Genomic DNA, 16,854 nt, shown 5'->3' on the forward strand with positions numbered 1-16,854 from the left:
AATTTTCTAGTTTAATGACTTGTCCTAAATTCATGAGAACATGATTAAATGCAATTAAATTTCAAAAATGATGTTAAGTGAATTTGTCAGTTTGCAAAAGCCAGTTGAATACCAACTTGGTTTGATTTGAGAAAGAACTGGTTCAACATTCTATCAGTTGAGCTTTTCTTGAGTTTGGCTGGTTACCTCAGACATTCAGAGCAGGTCTCCCGGGAAGAAAGTGTCATGGGATTACAGTAACACCATTAGCTGTCAGCAGACGAGGCCATACAGTCCTCAGGAGGAGGCGTGGAGTCGCTGAGACTCCTCCCTCCTTTCCTCCCCTCTCTTGCTCTGTCTCTGCTGCAGCTTTAAGGAAGTGTTGCACAGCGACGCCACTGCCGAAACACTGCAGTCACCTACTGTCCTCTCAACTGCCCTGCCATGTTGATTTCATGGTGGTATTTGTACCTGGGTGCTCACAGCATCTACAAGCAAGGCAAGTGTTCAGCTGATGTTCGTGTTAAGCTGCAATGCAGATAAATGTTTTAGTGTACAGATTTTGTGTACTGAGAGACGAGTGGCTTTGTGTGTTTGTCTTCCATAGTGTGGGTGTGTCACAGATGTGACCTTGATGTAAGGAGACTTGGAACAGATATTGAATGAGTTTTTCAGAGAATTAATAAGAGCTCACTAATTAAAAACAATGTAAATGCAGTAAAGATGTACTGTATGTAACTCCCAGAATGGCTAGTGATTTTAGTTAAAGCAATTTTTAGTTGACAAACCTTTACCTGTGTTTGTGTAAATTGCATATGAATGTTGAAACCTGTTTATAAGATTTCCCTTAAACAGAACGTGCACATCTAATCCCTGTTGTTTTTGCATTAAACAGCACATACATTTCAATGAGTGCTTTTAACCATATATCTTATAATGAATCATCTCTCAGACTCCTGCATGTTTGTGTACATTAGCACTGATGTGTGTTATTTCTTTTTCTTACAGTGCAAAACATGGCATCTGTGCTGCAGAAGCTCATTACCCCCCTTTTCAATGGACCAGTTGAGCCTCCCAGGAACAAGGTGACGGTGGTGGGAGTGGGTCAGGTGGGCATGGCGTGTGCCGTCAGCATCCTGCTGCAGGTAAGACTTGTGGATCTCTGCACTATTAGTTCTCTCTATACAGCTGCCATTCCAGTGTTTGTTTGTTTGTTTGTTGTATTTTACTGTTTACACCAGTTTCATGGTTACGATTTATATAAGCTTATTTAGCACAATGGTTCTCAGAGTGGGGTCTGTGATGCATAACCTGGGGGTAAATGATTTTTAACTTTTTTTTAACGTGGTCAAAACCACAACCCACCATTATCAAACTTATTACATCTATTAAGTTCTTATTAGCTGGTTTTAGATGATTATTGTTCACTATTAGACTATAAGAGTACAATATTAGGCTAGTGGTTAGCATGTTTGCCTTGCAACTCAAGGGTTGGGGGTTTGATTCCCTGCGTGCACATTCCTTGCGTGCATGTTCTCCCCGTGTTCGGGGGTTTCCTCCAGGTACTCTGGATTCTTCCCCCAGTCCAAAGACATGCATTGTAGGCTGATTGGCATCTCTAAATTGTCTGTAGTGTGTGAATGTGTGTGAGATTGTGTCCTGCAATAGATTGCCACCCCGTCCATGGTGTCCCACGCCTTGTGCCTCGAATCCCCTGGGATAGGCTCCAGGCTTCCCGCGACCCTGTGTAGGATAAGCAGTTCAGAAAATGGATGGACGGATTATAATATTTTTGTAAAGCCTAACATTAGAATATTTTGATTATGTGCTGAGGTGGTTTAAGGTTATTTGACATTTGTTAAGGGGGTCCCTTGCTATAAAAGGTTTGAGAACCCCTGATTTAGCAGCCACCCGCATCCAGAGTGACTCACAGAAAGTATTAACAGCTGAAGGTGAAATGACACAAAGTACTTAGAGAATCTGTAATGATTCATAACATGATTCATAAGGACTGGAGACTGTTGCTGGCTTTAACAAGTGCTGGAGTGAATCAGTTAGAAAATAAGTAAGTGCATAAAGAAAGGGAAAAACAGAACAATCTATAAAACCAACAACACAAAAAGAGTAAGTGCAGGAAATACAAGTCTTTTTGCTTGCACTGCTGGAGAAAATGCATAAGAAGGACAAAACTTGAAACTTAATGCTTCAATTTGGTTAATCAGTGAATATGTGATGGTAAATATTTAATTTTTTCCAGTAGATTAAGTGAAAGACCTTTCTTAATAAGACCATTATTACCAAATTAGGAACATGCCACTACAATTCTGCCCACAGCAGAAAAGGAAAAACATGGAAATAAGTTGCTCCCTTTCGACTTCAGGGTGGTCTTGAACTTGGGTTAGTGTCAGAGTTGTGCATGTTCTCCCTGTCTCCATTTAGTTTTCTTCTGGGTTCCCTGATTTCCTCCCATCTCCCAAAACTTTGGCAGTGGATTGGCTACTCTAAATTCCCTCTAGGTGTGAATGAGTGTGTGCTTGGTGCCCTGTCATGGACTGGGTGTACCAGAACCAGGTTGTATTCAAGCCTCACACTCAATCTTCCCAGGGTATATTCAGATTCACTGTGATTCTGAACAGGTTAACATGAATACCAACATGATGTCTTCTATTGCTGTGTAGGAGTTGGCTGATGAGCTGGCCCTTGTGGATGTGATGGAAGACAAACTAAAAGGAGAGATGTTGGACCTGCAGCATGGAAGTCTCTTTTTCAAAACTCCTAAAATTGTCTCAGGAAAAGGTGAGAGTTCAACAAATTAGCAGAAGTACGACATGGCTAGAGTTGAGACCAGCTCTGCTGTCACGGGGGAAGTCGAGGTCAGGTATGAGTCCTGGGGATCCATCAACATGCGGCCTATTTGATAATAATATTTAATTTTCCATGTCTGGAGTGACTTGAATTCAGGTAGAATGTTGTGACCATGTTATGTTTTCTATAATGTTGACATTTGTGAATTAAGAACACTGGCTGTAATAGGTCTCTTACAGTCGCTCATGTTTCCACAGATTACTCAGTGACAGCAAACTCACGCATCGTAGTGGTGACAGCAGGTGTACGTCAGCAGGAGGGAGAAAGCAGGCTTAACCTTGTCCAGAGGAACATCAATGTCTTCCAGCACATAATACCACAAATAATCAAATACAGCCCCAACTGCATCCTCATTGTGGTGTCTAACCCAGGTACTCAAACATGTTCATGTTCAAATGAATAATCAGTATACATTTTTGAACGCAGCACTTACTTTTGTAATCCTGAGTTGGGTGTGTATGCAGTGGATGTTTTGACCTACGTGACCTGGAAGCTGAGCGGCCTACCCACACACCGCGTCATTGGCAGTGGCACTAATTTGGATTCAGCACGTTTTCGGTACCTGATGGCGGAAAGACTGGGAATCCACCCTAGCAGCTTTAACGGCTGGATCCTGGGAGAACATGGTGACTCCAGTGGTATGACAGCAGGCAGAATCGCTATGCCTTTTTTAAGTACTATTTATAGTTGCTTCAGTACTCACAGATGCTCTTTCCAGTCTCTGTTTTCTGCATGCGCACTCATTCCTAGTCTCGCAGTGATTTTGTTTTCTAATTGCTTCCTAGTTCCTGTTTGGAGTGGTGCAAATGTAGCAGGTGTGAACCTCCAGAAACTGAACCCAGACATCGGCCAAGACAGTGACAGGGAGAACTGGAAAAAGACTCACAAGATGGTAGTTGACAGGTATGCTCATCATTCAATTTAATGTTTGTCATTTATGTGACCTCCACAGAAGCTGTAATGATGCCCCTTGTGTTGATTACCTGCAGTGCCTATGAGGTGATCAGACTGAAAGGCTACACTAACTGGGCTATTGGACTGAGTGTAGCAGATCTGACAGAGAGCCTCATTAAAAACCTGAACAGAGTTCATCCCATTTCTACCATGGTCAAGGTAATCAAGGAGAAATACATGCAGAAATACATGTAGAAATACATGCAGTGTATTGAAAAGGCATTGATCCCCAGAACATTTTTCAAATACATCATTGACATAACCTGGGATTTTAATCAGTTTGATTGGATGTTGGTGAATCAGAAACTTTTTTCTGGCAGTATAGACAAAAAAGGAAGACAAAACTGAAATGTCAGCAGTTCTTAAATATTTATTCCCATTCCCAGTTTTTGGATGTTGTCTTTTAGTGATTGGAGTTATCATGGTCAGCATGATAACTCTAATATATTCTACAGCATGATGGAGCAAGCTTTCCTTATTCCTTTCTATAACATTGTTTAGGCTGAGAGCAGCAGTGGAGAGCAATTTTGAGGTCTCACCCTTCACCACACATGGGTTAGGGTCAGGATTCTGACTGGGCCACTTGAGGACATTTTAGACCTTTTAGTCATTTGTTGTCCTGGCACTTCCTTCCCAGTTTGAACTTTTCAGGCAGAGAGGATCTCCCTATGACCACTGACCATCCCTTTCTGCTGCTAAAAAAACCATCCGCATAGCCAATGATAGCTGGTCTTTATATTAAATTTATGGGGTAAAGAAATTTTAACTACCTATCACTAGGTAGTTAGGTGTTACTATTAGAAAACCACAGTTACCTAAGACAGTCAAAACTTTGTGTAATTTGTGCTTTGATTGGACTTTGATTGGACTTATAGTTTCCCCACCCAAGTTATTTTGGCAAATAAGAAGAGTCAGAGAAAGTGAAATCATTTATTTTTGCCCATTATTGTATTACGTGTGACTTCTCAGTCACAACTGATGGCTTGTTATGGATGTGTCTGTAAAGTAGGCTGCAATAAATTCGCCCCAATGGACACCAAATGTAGGAGAGTTTTTAAATATGTACAATCATTTAAATTGCCCATTTTATACCTGCCAGCCCTGTCCACAACAATGCTACAGCTGCTGAGCTTTACACTGCAGGCTGATGTGCAGTATTAGATTCACACCACAAATACCACTTGGTATTTAAGCCAGAAAGTTTCACTTTTGTTTCATTAGATCACAAGACTTTTGCCACTTCCAAGTAATGTTTTGCAAATTACTTTCATGTGAGGACATGAAAGAGCTTCTTCCTTCCCACTGTTTTATAAATCTCCATCTAGGAGATTTGTTGATGAACACCTTTACTTCCAGCCACTCGCTCAGAAACTCAGTTTGCATTGCAGCAGCTCTAATACAGTAAGTGCCCGTCCTGTTCTGAGGCTAGGTTTAGAAGCTGGCCTGAGGTAGGCACTATCCTTGTAGTTTTTATACTTTTATTACCAATTTCTTCATAATGGGTTGAAATGAGCTACATGGTTTTTTTTTCAGTGTCTCCGAGATGGTCTTGTATAATGTGCTTCTCTATGAGTAGATCTCTGGAAAGATTATATAGTGCAAAGTCAGATTTAGCTTTATAATCACAAAAGCAATGAATACTCTTTAAATCTCACAATTTTACTTTTTAATTGGAAATTAATAAATAGTGGAAAGGCCTTTTTCTTTTCATTTGTATGTTTTGTAGATTTAAACAAAATCCCATGTACATTCCGAGGCCACGAAATATTCATATAGTTCTAGAGGTTAATACATTCCTGACAAAAGCTAAATGAATACGTTCTGCTCCGATTTCACTCCACAGGGGATGTACGGGATCACTGATCATGTGTTCTTGAGCCTCCCGTGTGTGTTGAACAGCAGAGGAGTGAGCAGTGTGGTAAACATGAACCTGACCCAGGACGAGGTGTCTCAGCTGAAGAAAAGCGCAGACACGCTGTGGAACATTCAAAAAGACCTGAAAGATCTGTAAGAGTCGTGCTCACTAGAAAGCGCGCTCATTCACAAGCTTTCCGAGCAAACACCTCAACTAATACAGCAGCTTTAGAATGTTTGTCTTTTATCTCCTTACAACACTAATAATATTATCAAGTACAGATGCAGGTCTAGATGCAGCTCTCATCTGCTATGTGCAATCACCATGCAAATTGTATGCACATTGAATGTGCACATTCGTTATTTATTGTTGTTAGTTTGGAAATAAAGACTCAAATAGCCAATATTTACAGACATTGAGAGGTTTATTAAATTGTTGCGGTCTCTGTGTAAAAAAATGTACATAAGTCTTATACATTACTTAAAATACGTATTTACATTGACGTAGTATCGTGTGTTTCACAAAAGCTACTAATTCCTCACTGAGCCAGTAACATGATGAGGTTTGTGGCTCATCCAGTGTGCTGTTCTCGCAACAGCTTCAATACAACACACTAAAAAGCAGTTGGCACCTGAACAAGCAGATTTCCAGTAACGCCTTCATACATGGAGATCTTTCAGTTCTGTAACAGCGGCATAAGGAAAGCCAAGAATGAAATAGCACTGAACTTCTGTTTGTCCCACAGCAGGTCGTTCAAAAGCTGGACAACAGGTGCATCATCAAAACACACCCTCTGTTGGTTCAAGTCTGTGTTACCTCTCTGATGGAGGTATGCAGCGGAGAAAGTAGCCGAGCCCAATTTGGGCTGTGGATCAGTTCCCAGAAATAACAGCTCTCTATTGGTCACATTGCTTTTAGAAGGCGAATACATGTGCCACGTAAAAACACTGCCTTTTCTCAAACACGGGAAATTCTCATTTCAGACATTCACTGGTTGCCAAAAGGGCATCAAGTTACAAATATGATTGAGGAATTTAAATAAGTGGTGACAACACGGAGACAATTTTTTGACAATGTACTTTTTTTGTTATACCATGGCGTTGCTTTCACCGACTTTATCCACCAACTAAAAAAAACAAACAAACATACAAAGTCATTATTTATCTTCATTCGTTACTTATATGATGTGTGTGATATTTTTAAGACAATCAATAAAAGCAGAGGACTTTGAAATGCATCAGATTTGACTTACGATGATCAACTAACTGATTAGATGACTACTCGATTAGTGAGATAGATTCTTTTTATTCATGGTAATTATTAAGCTGATCAGAATATTGTTGTCATGACTCGTCACTAATTATATTCAATTAGGATTTGTTTTATTGACCTGCTACATGCGCCACACCTGTCAGTATGTGAAGCCTGGTCTTCTGAAGCTTTCACAGAAGGAGATTTCTGCGTGGGTGAATTTTAGCAAACTACAAAACAAGCTGGTACAAAGCAACTGGAGACCAACAGTGGGACGTCACGGTTTAACAAAAAGGAGTCAATGATCAGTGACTATGGATATTGTCAGCAAAAGGATCTGTGCTGACAGCAATACGGTATGTGATTGCAAAATAATGCAGGTCTGCGAGAATGATCATTCATTTCTGTCTGCTCTGGTAATTAATGTAAGAAGAAACCGACATTCATTTCACAAAGCAGCTTTTTTTTTAAAGATAAAAAACATAAAAGGAGCTGATAGCAGCTGCAGTGTAGTCTGAGCACACAAGCTGGCGATACGGACATTTACGCCACTATTGTAGCACATTCATTAGTGGCTGTTTGTTAAGCAGGATATACACAGTGGAGACATGATATCTCAAAATAAGATTCAGTATTGTACTTGATACATTTTATTTCTTGGGACTGTTACTGCACATAATCCAGCAGAGTCTCTGTACTTTGTTATGTGATCTTTTGACTTTACTGTTATATAGTTCTAGTTATTTTTTTTTAAATTATTATTAAAGGCTGTGTCCTGCATTCAAACATCCATAAGTAACAGGTCCATGTTATATAAATATAACTTTATGTGGACTAATAGAGCATAGATTATTTCACACAGTGTGATAATTAGGACTATAAAGGGCCAACAAAATCCCAAAGTGTAGCAAGAGGTGTAAAGCATTCTGAAATTTCTATTTTTATTTAAGAAAGCATAGATATCTCTCTGAAACTCCAATGCATTACTAATGTTTAAAATCGTCACACTTACCCCACTGATACCAGGGAGATTAAGCAGTGACCCGAGAATGGGTATTCTTCTGATGAAGCCCACTGCCACTGGGAAGAAGCCCCTACAGCACACAGACATGCGAGATGTTGGTTTCAAATAACTAGCAGCTGCACAGAGTGACCATACAGCATTTTCACATTCTAAAGGCTTTGAAGATTTGATCAGCCTTCGTAAAATTCGTACATAATCCACAGTGTATTATAATGTACGACATAAGCAACGTGACTGAACGTCTGTCATGGTTTTTATGCTCATTATGTCCTTGCTGTCCGTTGCTCTACCCAAAATGGCAGCAAACTGACAGCTGACTAGATTTACTCCAAAAGGCATTACGCAAAGAGGATGTGAAATGCCCTCATTCTTCTACTCTATTTCCTGCAGGTCAGTTTTCCATTGGGGAAAAAAATCAGTATTTCATCTAGGTGCATGTACGTAGCTCTAAAAAAAAAAAAGGCACGGTGAATAAAAAGGAGGAAGACCTAAACATGAAACATATTCTCTTTATCTGCTACAATTTTCCTGTACGGTAAATAAAACACCTTAAAATATCTATCCAGTATTGGAGTACATGTATGAAAATCTGCTACAGGTAATCAATCTTAGATCTTAATCTTAAAGGGAATGAAATTATTAAATTTGCCAAACACACTACAGTTACAAATAGAATGAAGTGGTATAATAAAAATCTGAATAGTAAATACAAAGTAAAATCAAGCAGTAAGGCTCAGATGAACGTGCTCTGAAACCCGATTGTCCCAAACTCACCTGAAAAGGAGGAAGAAGCCATAAATCTCCAACACCACGCCAATGATCGGCCATCCGATCAACACCACAAATACTCCTCCCAGAAAGAAACTTGTAGCTTTTACTTTGTGGCGCTGAAAGAAGAATCTGAAAGTGCGTTCCAATCCAATAACAAAGGACAAGCCTGCAACAAACAAGATCTGAACACACACACACACACACACTCTCTCTTACTCAGCCTTCTATTAAGTTTACTGGACAATAAAAGCAAAATATGATCTAGTTAGAGTATGGTCCAGGGGTTACTCAGTTCTTTGAAGATGTAAAAGTCTTCCATCACAGATCATCACACTCACATTTCCTATGGCGAGAAGAGCTTTATCGAAGAACAGGATCATCCCAAAGAAAAGGAAAAACACGCCGAAACCGGTTAATCCCATCCCAATTTCTGTTCAAACAGAGAGAACTATCTTTAACACAGACAGTAATGTAAATCACAATTAGTCCTGGAGATACACATACACATACATATATATACATACATACATACATACATACATACATACATATATATATATATATATATATATATATATATATATATATATATATATACACACACATACATACATATATACATACATACATACATACATACATACATACATGCTCTTCTAACATGCTGCTATCTCTCAACATAGAACTAGACGTTATCTGGTGACATTAAAGGTTACAGGTAAGTATTTCACTACTGATTAAGACTCTAGGCAGTTGTGTGAGAATCTGAATCTGCTTGCTTGGCTCAGGCCACGCCATGATGCCTCTCATTCATTCAAACTACCGCAGCCTTCATTTCTTCACCCGTCAAATCCTCCACCACCCGTACGGGTCATGACCCCTAATCCTGAGATAAACACAATCAAAGGTCACTCACTCTGCGAGTCTGTTAAGGAGATCATTTTTGCGGTCTCTGAACTTGCTTCCGTGTGAGCAGGAATCAAGGCGAAACGCCGCACCGTTATTATTTTAGCGATCGCCACGTCTTCCGGAAACACGTAACTACGCAACACTCGGGAGCATGTAGAGATTCATGTCTGCGCTGCACTTGCGCAATGACAGTCCTCGATCAGTCCACAGAAAGCGATCCGAATTAACTGATACTAGCATTTTATTTTAAAAATCATATTATCTTGACATTTAAATAATTTACTTATAACTAAGTGATGTATTAGTTTATAAATCTCACCACATATTATTTAACTTTTTCTTGCTGGATTGACCGTCTTGAACACACCTCATAGCGGCAGTAAGACACTGCTTTTGAGGGAAATGTAGTTTAAATATTTTCTCCTGTCCATGGCTATAGCTTGAAAAACACTAAGGTAAAGACTACAATACCCACAATACCCTAAAAGTGAACCTAAAATGGAATGTATTCTTTGAACGCGTTTGCCTTCATTGACGAGATTACACAGTCGTTTATGACAACATGTCAACCCGGGGATTAGTGTAGTTTTTGTATTGTCATTCTTTATTTCTTGTCTAAAATTTGTTTTTTAACCTGTGTGAAAATGAAGACGGTTTTTGCAGTGTTTTTGGTGTTTGTCGGCTGCTGTAGCAATGTTGTGTTCCTGGAAGTTTTGGTGAGGTCAGTACAACTTCATTACTTCAATTAACTTTATTAATAGCAGCTTGTGCTTCATGTGTTATGTGTCTGTAGTGTATATTTAATTTAAAAAAATGCCTGCTCGGTATGGTGTCAGTGAATGCTCTGCTTTTAACTGAAGGACAGTGGACTGGAATATGAAATTAATCGTAACGGAAGTGAAATCGACTTTTCTATGATCTGACCTCTTTAGAGATTTCCCAGGATGCGGAAACATTGTGACATTTGCCCAGTTTGTTTTTATTGCCTTGGAGGGGTTCATCTTCGAGACACATTTTGGACGCAAGAAACCAGCTATACCAATCAGGTATCCACCAACACCAAGAAATTACAGCCCATTATTCCTCTAATAGCACTACAGACTCATGAGTTTACAGTTAATCACTGCTGCACTGGAATCGTTCACTTCATTAAGAGACATACGTGTATGTAAAATGAATATACAGCTTTTAATGTTACATGGATGTCATTGGCTCAGTTTTCATTCATTCATCCATCTTCAGTAAAACACTTTCTGTGTCAGGCTCGCTTAGGATCCGTAGCCTTTACCAGGAACAGTGTGTGTGAGGTGGGAATATACCCAGCATGAGACATCAGTTTATTTCAGGGCAAAACATACACACACACACACACACACACACACACACACACACACACACACACACACACATACATTATATATATACACACACACACACACACACACACACACATACACTCTCTCTCTCTCTCTCTCTCACACACACACACACATGTTCACAACTACTGGAAATTTTTATCATAGCCATCCGAGGTGGGAGGAAACCGGAGAACCCAGAGGAAACCCACATGGACACAGGAAATACATGCGAAACTTCACACAGACAGTAAGCCAAACGAAGGATCCAGTTGGGGACTCTGCAGCTGTGGATGCTTTTGAATGGGCAACTGCCTTAATTTTACTAGATAGCGCTTGGTACGTTTGCCCCGTAGCTCCAGTGTTGAGTGTTCGAATCCTGCCTCCGTCCTGTATGCATGGAGTTTACATGTTCTCCCTGTGCTTCAGGGGTTTCCTCCAGGTTCTCCGGTGATGTGATGTAGGCTGTGAATGTGTGTGTGCAGTTGTGCCCTGTGATGGTTTGGCACTCCATCCATGGTGTCCCCCTCCTTGTGAGTTACCTGGAATAGGCTTCAGGCTCCCCCGCGACCCTGTATAGGATAAGCATTACGGGAAACGGATGGATGGATGTTTCACTGATCCATTTTATTGTCCCTGATAAAAAGAAAAAGAAAATCCATTGAACTACCAAAACACAGGCCGAGCTGTCTCAAACTGGTAGATCATCTTTGCCAGCTAGTAAGTGCTAGTAGAAAGGAAGCTGTTTCTAAATGACCACTATTAGACAAAGTATTCTTATGACAATAACATAACAGTAAGGCAATTAGAACAATTTAGTAAGAAGTAAGGATGCTGGAAAATCACTTACCATCTATAAATGTTGGTCTATGAGTTTGAGAAGCTTAGCCTGTGTTTTAGTAGCTGATAGCTGGTCAGAACAACCTTGATATTACGTGTTACATGCTCTACTCTGTATTTTGATCCTTTATAGAAACTACCTGATAATGGTAACCATGTTCTTCACTGTAAGTGTTATAAACAACTACGCCCTCAACTTCAAAATCGCAATGCCACTACACATGATCTTCAGATCTGTAAGTCTTTCACGTCTCTTCGGTAATCTGTCAATTTGCAGTCATTTATATGATCAGGATCAGTATATGCTTTACACCTTACAAATGACAAAAATTTCTCCCCCTGCAGGGCTCTTTAATAGCAAACATGATACTGGGTATCATCATATTGAAAAAAAGGTAGGCTAGATAGTGTTCTCTCCATAATTATTGGCACAGTCTGTGAAAATGAGTGAAATTGTGTGTATATATAAAAAGAATAACACATGCAGTAAGTGATATTTTGACCTCAAACATACAGGGATGTTGCATACTTTTATATAAATATATTTTTTTTTCTACAATAAAAAGATTTTTACGTAGTGCAGTTTTTTCTACAAAGCACTGGTTTCAAAATTATCAGCAACCTTGCAATTGTTTTATTTATTTTTTTATTTGAATTAAACAGAACTGAGTGTCTTCCTGTAATGTCTAATAAAGTTGGAGATGCTTCACTTTTTAATCCAGATCACAGGTTTTCAGTAGGGATCAAATCTAGAGACTGAGATGGTCTTCATTTTGTGTGTGTGTTTTTTTTAAAAACCATATCTATGGCCAAGTCTGAACCTCCTGTCAGAGGCAACCGTAATGCCATCAGTCTTCACAAAAGCCCCTGAACTACAGTAAAATAACTTTTAAAAACACAAATTTTGTTGTTGTTAAAATGAATGTCATTTTGTTTTTCCTTTTTGGAAATGTTTCATTAATCTGTGTAATGCTTATACAATCATTTCCACCCATTTTTATGAAGGGTGTCAGTAAATCAGGAGGGCGCTGTATAATATCTGTATATTCACACCAGTGCCAGTGGATGTCCTTAACAATGTGCTGTTTTGTCTCTGGTTCAGGTATTCATCAAGTAAATACCTCTCCATATTATTGGTATCAGTAGGCATCTTTATCTGTACCATCATGTCTGCCAAACAAGTGGTAAGCACCTTGGCCAATGTTTTGCCATCTTTTTCTGACTGGTATAAATTTTTATATATAATTCTTAGTTATATACAATAATTATGCAAGCATGTATTTGTAAGATGTATTTACCTTCATGTTTGATTGTGTTTTTTTTGTTTTGTTTTTTGTTAACATTTTGCCTAGAGTGCTGAAAAGGCTGCTACAGAAAAGGAAGGAGTGTATGCTTTCTTGTACTGGCTTATAGGTAGTTGTCGGTCTCTGTATATTTTTGTTTAATGTTGTTGAGCCATAACAGCAGGTTTTGATTTTTTTTGTTTCCTGATCAGTTTAGCTTCCTTTACAGATCTGTTTTGGAGAATGATTTTAAAACTATACCAGTGTACAGGCCTGAAATTACTATTTTTATTTAAGGTATTGCCATGCTGACATTTGCCCTAATAATGTCTGCTTTAATGGGCATTTTCCAAGAGACCTTGTACAAGCAGTATGGCAAGCACTCGAAGGAGGCTCTCTTCTATAATGTAAGTAAAATTCTGTGTAATTGTCTTGTGTCTGTACCACAAAAGAATTTTACAGTCCGATCTTTGTACACTGCCTTCAATGTAAACTTGTTGAATGAAATGGTTGATTCCATGATTAGGTTAGTACGTTTGCCTCACACCTCCGGGGTTGGGGGCACGATATCTGCCTCTGCCCTGTGTGCGCAGAGCATGCATGTTCTCCCCATGCCTTGGGTGTTTCCTTCGGGTACTCCGGTTTCCTTCCCCACTACAAAGGCATACTTTGTAGGTTGATTGGTATCTCTAAATTGTCTGTAGTGTGTAAATGGCTGCGCGATTGTTCCCAGTGTTGGGTTGGCATCGTCTAGGGTGTCCTCCACCTTGTGCTCTGAGTCCTCTGGGATAGGCTCTAGGCTCCCCGTGACCCTGTGTAGGATAAGCGGTACAGAAAAATCAGCTTGTTACCAAGAAACTGCAAAGTGCAAAGGTCTCCATCCTTAAACTTAAAGAGTAGCTTTTTCCTCTGACTGTTACAAAGTGCTCCATTCATAAATGTTAAATAAGCATCTCCTTACAGAAAACTTCATCATATTAATGATTAATGGTTTCCTTTGTTAAATAACAAGCTTTTTAAATGTGTTTCGTATTAAGCTTAAATTATGTGAAGCATCCATCATACAAAGACACTGTGAATGAGCTGCTTGTTACTATAAAAAACATTAGTACAAGCACATTAATTAAATACAAGTCTGTGAATTTGCATTATAGATGTGCTCTCAGAGACATGCTGTTATAAAAAAAAATTAAAGGAACAGATCTGTGGTAAAAATCCCAATATCTGATGGTAACAATTCTTGATTTGTTCTCACACTCAGAATTTGGACCTTTTTCGACACAGTGTAAATAAATGGTGGCACAGGTGTGAATGGGGCTCCAAATGTAATGTGTATTGATTTTCTGCGTCATTCTGTTGTCAGTGTAATTCCTCTGCTTCTTTCAGCATTGCCTGCCATTGCCAGGGTTTCTGCTGCTCTCAACTGACATCTATAACCACGCTGTACTCTTCAGTCAAACCAGTGAGTCTTACTCCCCTTTATATGCACTTCATATTTAATTGAGTGATTGAGCTTGGAGGCTAACAGTGAGAGAGTAGAAAAAAGTGCTCTAAGCAGTTAGAGACTAATACATCTCTAAAAATTAAAAATTGATAAATCATCATTCAAAGATAAAAACTTTTGAAGAAGACAAAAAATTTTTTTTTTTCCTCAACAAGAAATTCTGTGTGTAATGTTTTACATGTGAATTTTTTCTCATAATATATAAGAAAATAGTGTATGGTAAGATATTGATAACGAAAAAAAAATTGTTAAAAAGTTTGCTTTTTATTTTCTGAATGTTTTACAAATGTTCTCATATTTGAGCTCCATTCTTCTTGGCCTGTCATAACTTTGCCAGATGTTAAGAAAGCACACTGCTTTCTTCAGATCACGTCAGGAGATGTCAGGACAGTGGCACAACATGGACTTATTTTATTTTTATTAAGTTTTTGTCGGTCGATTTTTCCTTATATTTGAGAATATTGTCTGGTTGCAGAATACACCCACATTTTATTTTGAACTTGCTGGATTTTTTTGGTAGGGACATTGTAAAGCAGAGGTGTATTTTCTTCAACCTAGAAGGAATAGGGCATTTAAATATGGGTAGAAAAATAAGGTTTTGATTATATGGCTGTGTGAATAGGCCTTAATCTGATTCTTCTAAATGTCTTACTGTCTTTCTCTTAAAGCTCCAGTGGAAATCCCTGTGATTCATGAAACTGTACCAGTTATGTGGTTGCATTTAGCGATGAATGTCATCACCCAGTATCCTTTGACATACAGTATGGTTTTGATATATTATATTATATTATATTATACACACACACATAAGATGCATTATTCCTCTGCTTAAGCATATAACTTTCATTGCAGGACCTTATAACTTTCAGTTAATCCAGCCCTTAATTCTGCTGCTTCTTCAGATACGTATGCATTCGGGGTGTGTTCATCCTAACCACAGAGTGTACCTCCCTTACTGTTACACTAGTTGTGACGCTGCGTAAATTCCTGAGCCTCATCATCTCTATAATATACTTCCGGAACCCATTCACAGAGTGGCACTGGGTTGGCACAGCGGTGGTGTTCCTGGGCACACTGCTCTACACTGAGGTGTGGTCCAGCATCCGCATAGCACTAAAAGGAGAGAAACCAGGCAAGAAGGCAGAATAAACATGATGAACACAAGATCATACCTCTGTGTGTGTGTGTGTGTGTGTGTGTGTGTGTGTGTGTGTGTGTGTGTGTGTGTGTGTGTGTAGACATGAACACATGCCTATGGACATTTTTGCATAGCAGACTCCACTGCCATGCAAGTTGTTTCTACTTCTCAGAGGCTGTATTTTAGGGTTAAAAACAAAAGGTAAATGTCGTTCCCAGATATACTCCATTATCAATATTCTTATAGGAAATATACAGTAATAAGTCTGTAGTATAGTAGTACACTTTCAGCATTCTTGACATGAGCCTAAGGATGGCATAATGAATTGCATTCATTGTGCATAGGAAAATAGCTGACCATGTATTTTGGACAGTTTGAAGATTAAAACTTTAGAACATTTAGAAATGTGTAATATAGATTTTAGTTGGCGGATATGTACTGTATACCTTTTTGTTACTATGTCTCAGGATTTTATTGTTTCCTCGGTTAAAGCATTGCCTCACAGCCCTTTCTCTGTTACAGTAATAAAATTAGGCTGTGTTTACGAATCCACATTGTGTAACTCATCATTTCTTGCCCATCCACACCACATATTTTGTAACCACAGTGCATAATGCTGGCTGCTCGGGGAATACAGACATAAGTAAGAATAAAACAGCCTGTTGGCTGTGCTGTGTTCTAGGAAGATAATCAGTGTGGTGCTGTAATACGGACCGACTTGAAGCAGAGTTACTATTACCGCCCTGAAGTGGGTGTTAACAGTACACTCCTGTTATCACTTGTTATAACAGATATAAATAGTCCGCTTACCACCCTCTCTTTTTTTTTTATCACTTGAAGTTACTTAGACAAAAAAGTGGAAAGCACAAATTGCATTGTCCTGAAGACTCTCCCATGGTGGAGACCTTACTGACATTACAAGAAGCTCTGATACTTATTATTTGAAGACTTATTTGATTATGTTGGGTGTCCACTATAAGTCCTTGTAAATGATGAGCTGTTACTATAGAAACCATTAAATATTAGAACAAGTTAATTAATGTAAACCTGTGATTTGAATTACAGCTGGAACTATTGTCAGTGCTGCTGTTATAGAAAATTATTCAACACTTTCTGACCAGAGTGG

At 38.9% G+C, this 16,854-nt stretch overlaps 3 protein-coding genes across 3 annotated transcripts; 2 read left to right on the forward strand and 1 right to left on the reverse strand.

Moving 5' to 3' along the window:
* Positions 1 to 325: 325 nt before the first annotated feature.
* ldhbb (lactate dehydrogenase Bb) lies at positions 326 to 6,058 on the forward strand. The gene is made up of 8 exons (XM_017485612.2): positions 326 to 478; positions 988 to 1,124; positions 2,658 to 2,775; positions 3,042 to 3,215; positions 3,309 to 3,482; positions 3,630 to 3,747; positions 3,834 to 3,957; positions 5,642 to 6,058. Exons 1-8 carry the CDS (start codon positions 424 to 426, stop codon positions 5,807 to 5,809), a joined length of 1,068 nt encoding a protein of 355 aa, XP_017341101.1. The 5' UTR covers positions 326 to 423; the 3' UTR covers positions 5,810 to 6,058.
* On the reverse strand, positions 6,059 to 9,755 carry golt1bb (golgi transport 1Bb). Its single transcript, XM_017485616.2, has 5 exons — positions 9,616 to 9,755; positions 9,038 to 9,129; positions 8,703 to 8,881; positions 7,917 to 7,998; positions 6,059 to 6,779 (listed from the first exon to the last, which is right to left on the reverse strand). Exons 1-5 carry the CDS (start codon positions 9,638 to 9,640, stop codon positions 6,741 to 6,743), a joined length of 417 nt encoding a protein of 138 aa, XP_017341105.1. The 5' UTR covers positions 9,641 to 9,755; the 3' UTR covers positions 6,059 to 6,740.
* Positions 9,756 to 10,083: 328 nt separating this feature from the next.
* slc35b4 (solute carrier family 35 member B4) lies at positions 10,084 to 16,280 on the forward strand. The gene is made up of 10 exons (XM_017485613.2): positions 10,084 to 10,329; positions 10,541 to 10,654; positions 11,937 to 12,039; positions 12,149 to 12,198; positions 12,906 to 12,987; positions 13,156 to 13,216; positions 13,384 to 13,493; positions 14,473 to 14,548; positions 15,259 to 15,334; positions 15,493 to 16,280. The coding sequence occupies exons 1-10, from the start codon at positions 10,253 to 10,255 to the stop codon at positions 15,737 to 15,739; spliced, it is 996 nt and encodes a 331-aa protein (XP_017341102.1). The 5' UTR covers positions 10,084 to 10,252; the 3' UTR covers positions 15,740 to 16,280.
* The last annotated feature ends 574 nt before the right edge of the window (positions 16,281 to 16,854 follow it).

Source organism: Ictalurus punctatus, chromosome 14 (assembly GCF_001660625.3).
Source record: "Ictalurus punctatus breed USDA103 chromosome 14, Coco_2.0, whole genome shotgun sequence".
Taxonomy (NCBI): Eukaryota; Metazoa; Chordata; class Actinopteri; order Siluriformes; family Ictaluridae; genus Ictalurus; species Ictalurus punctatus.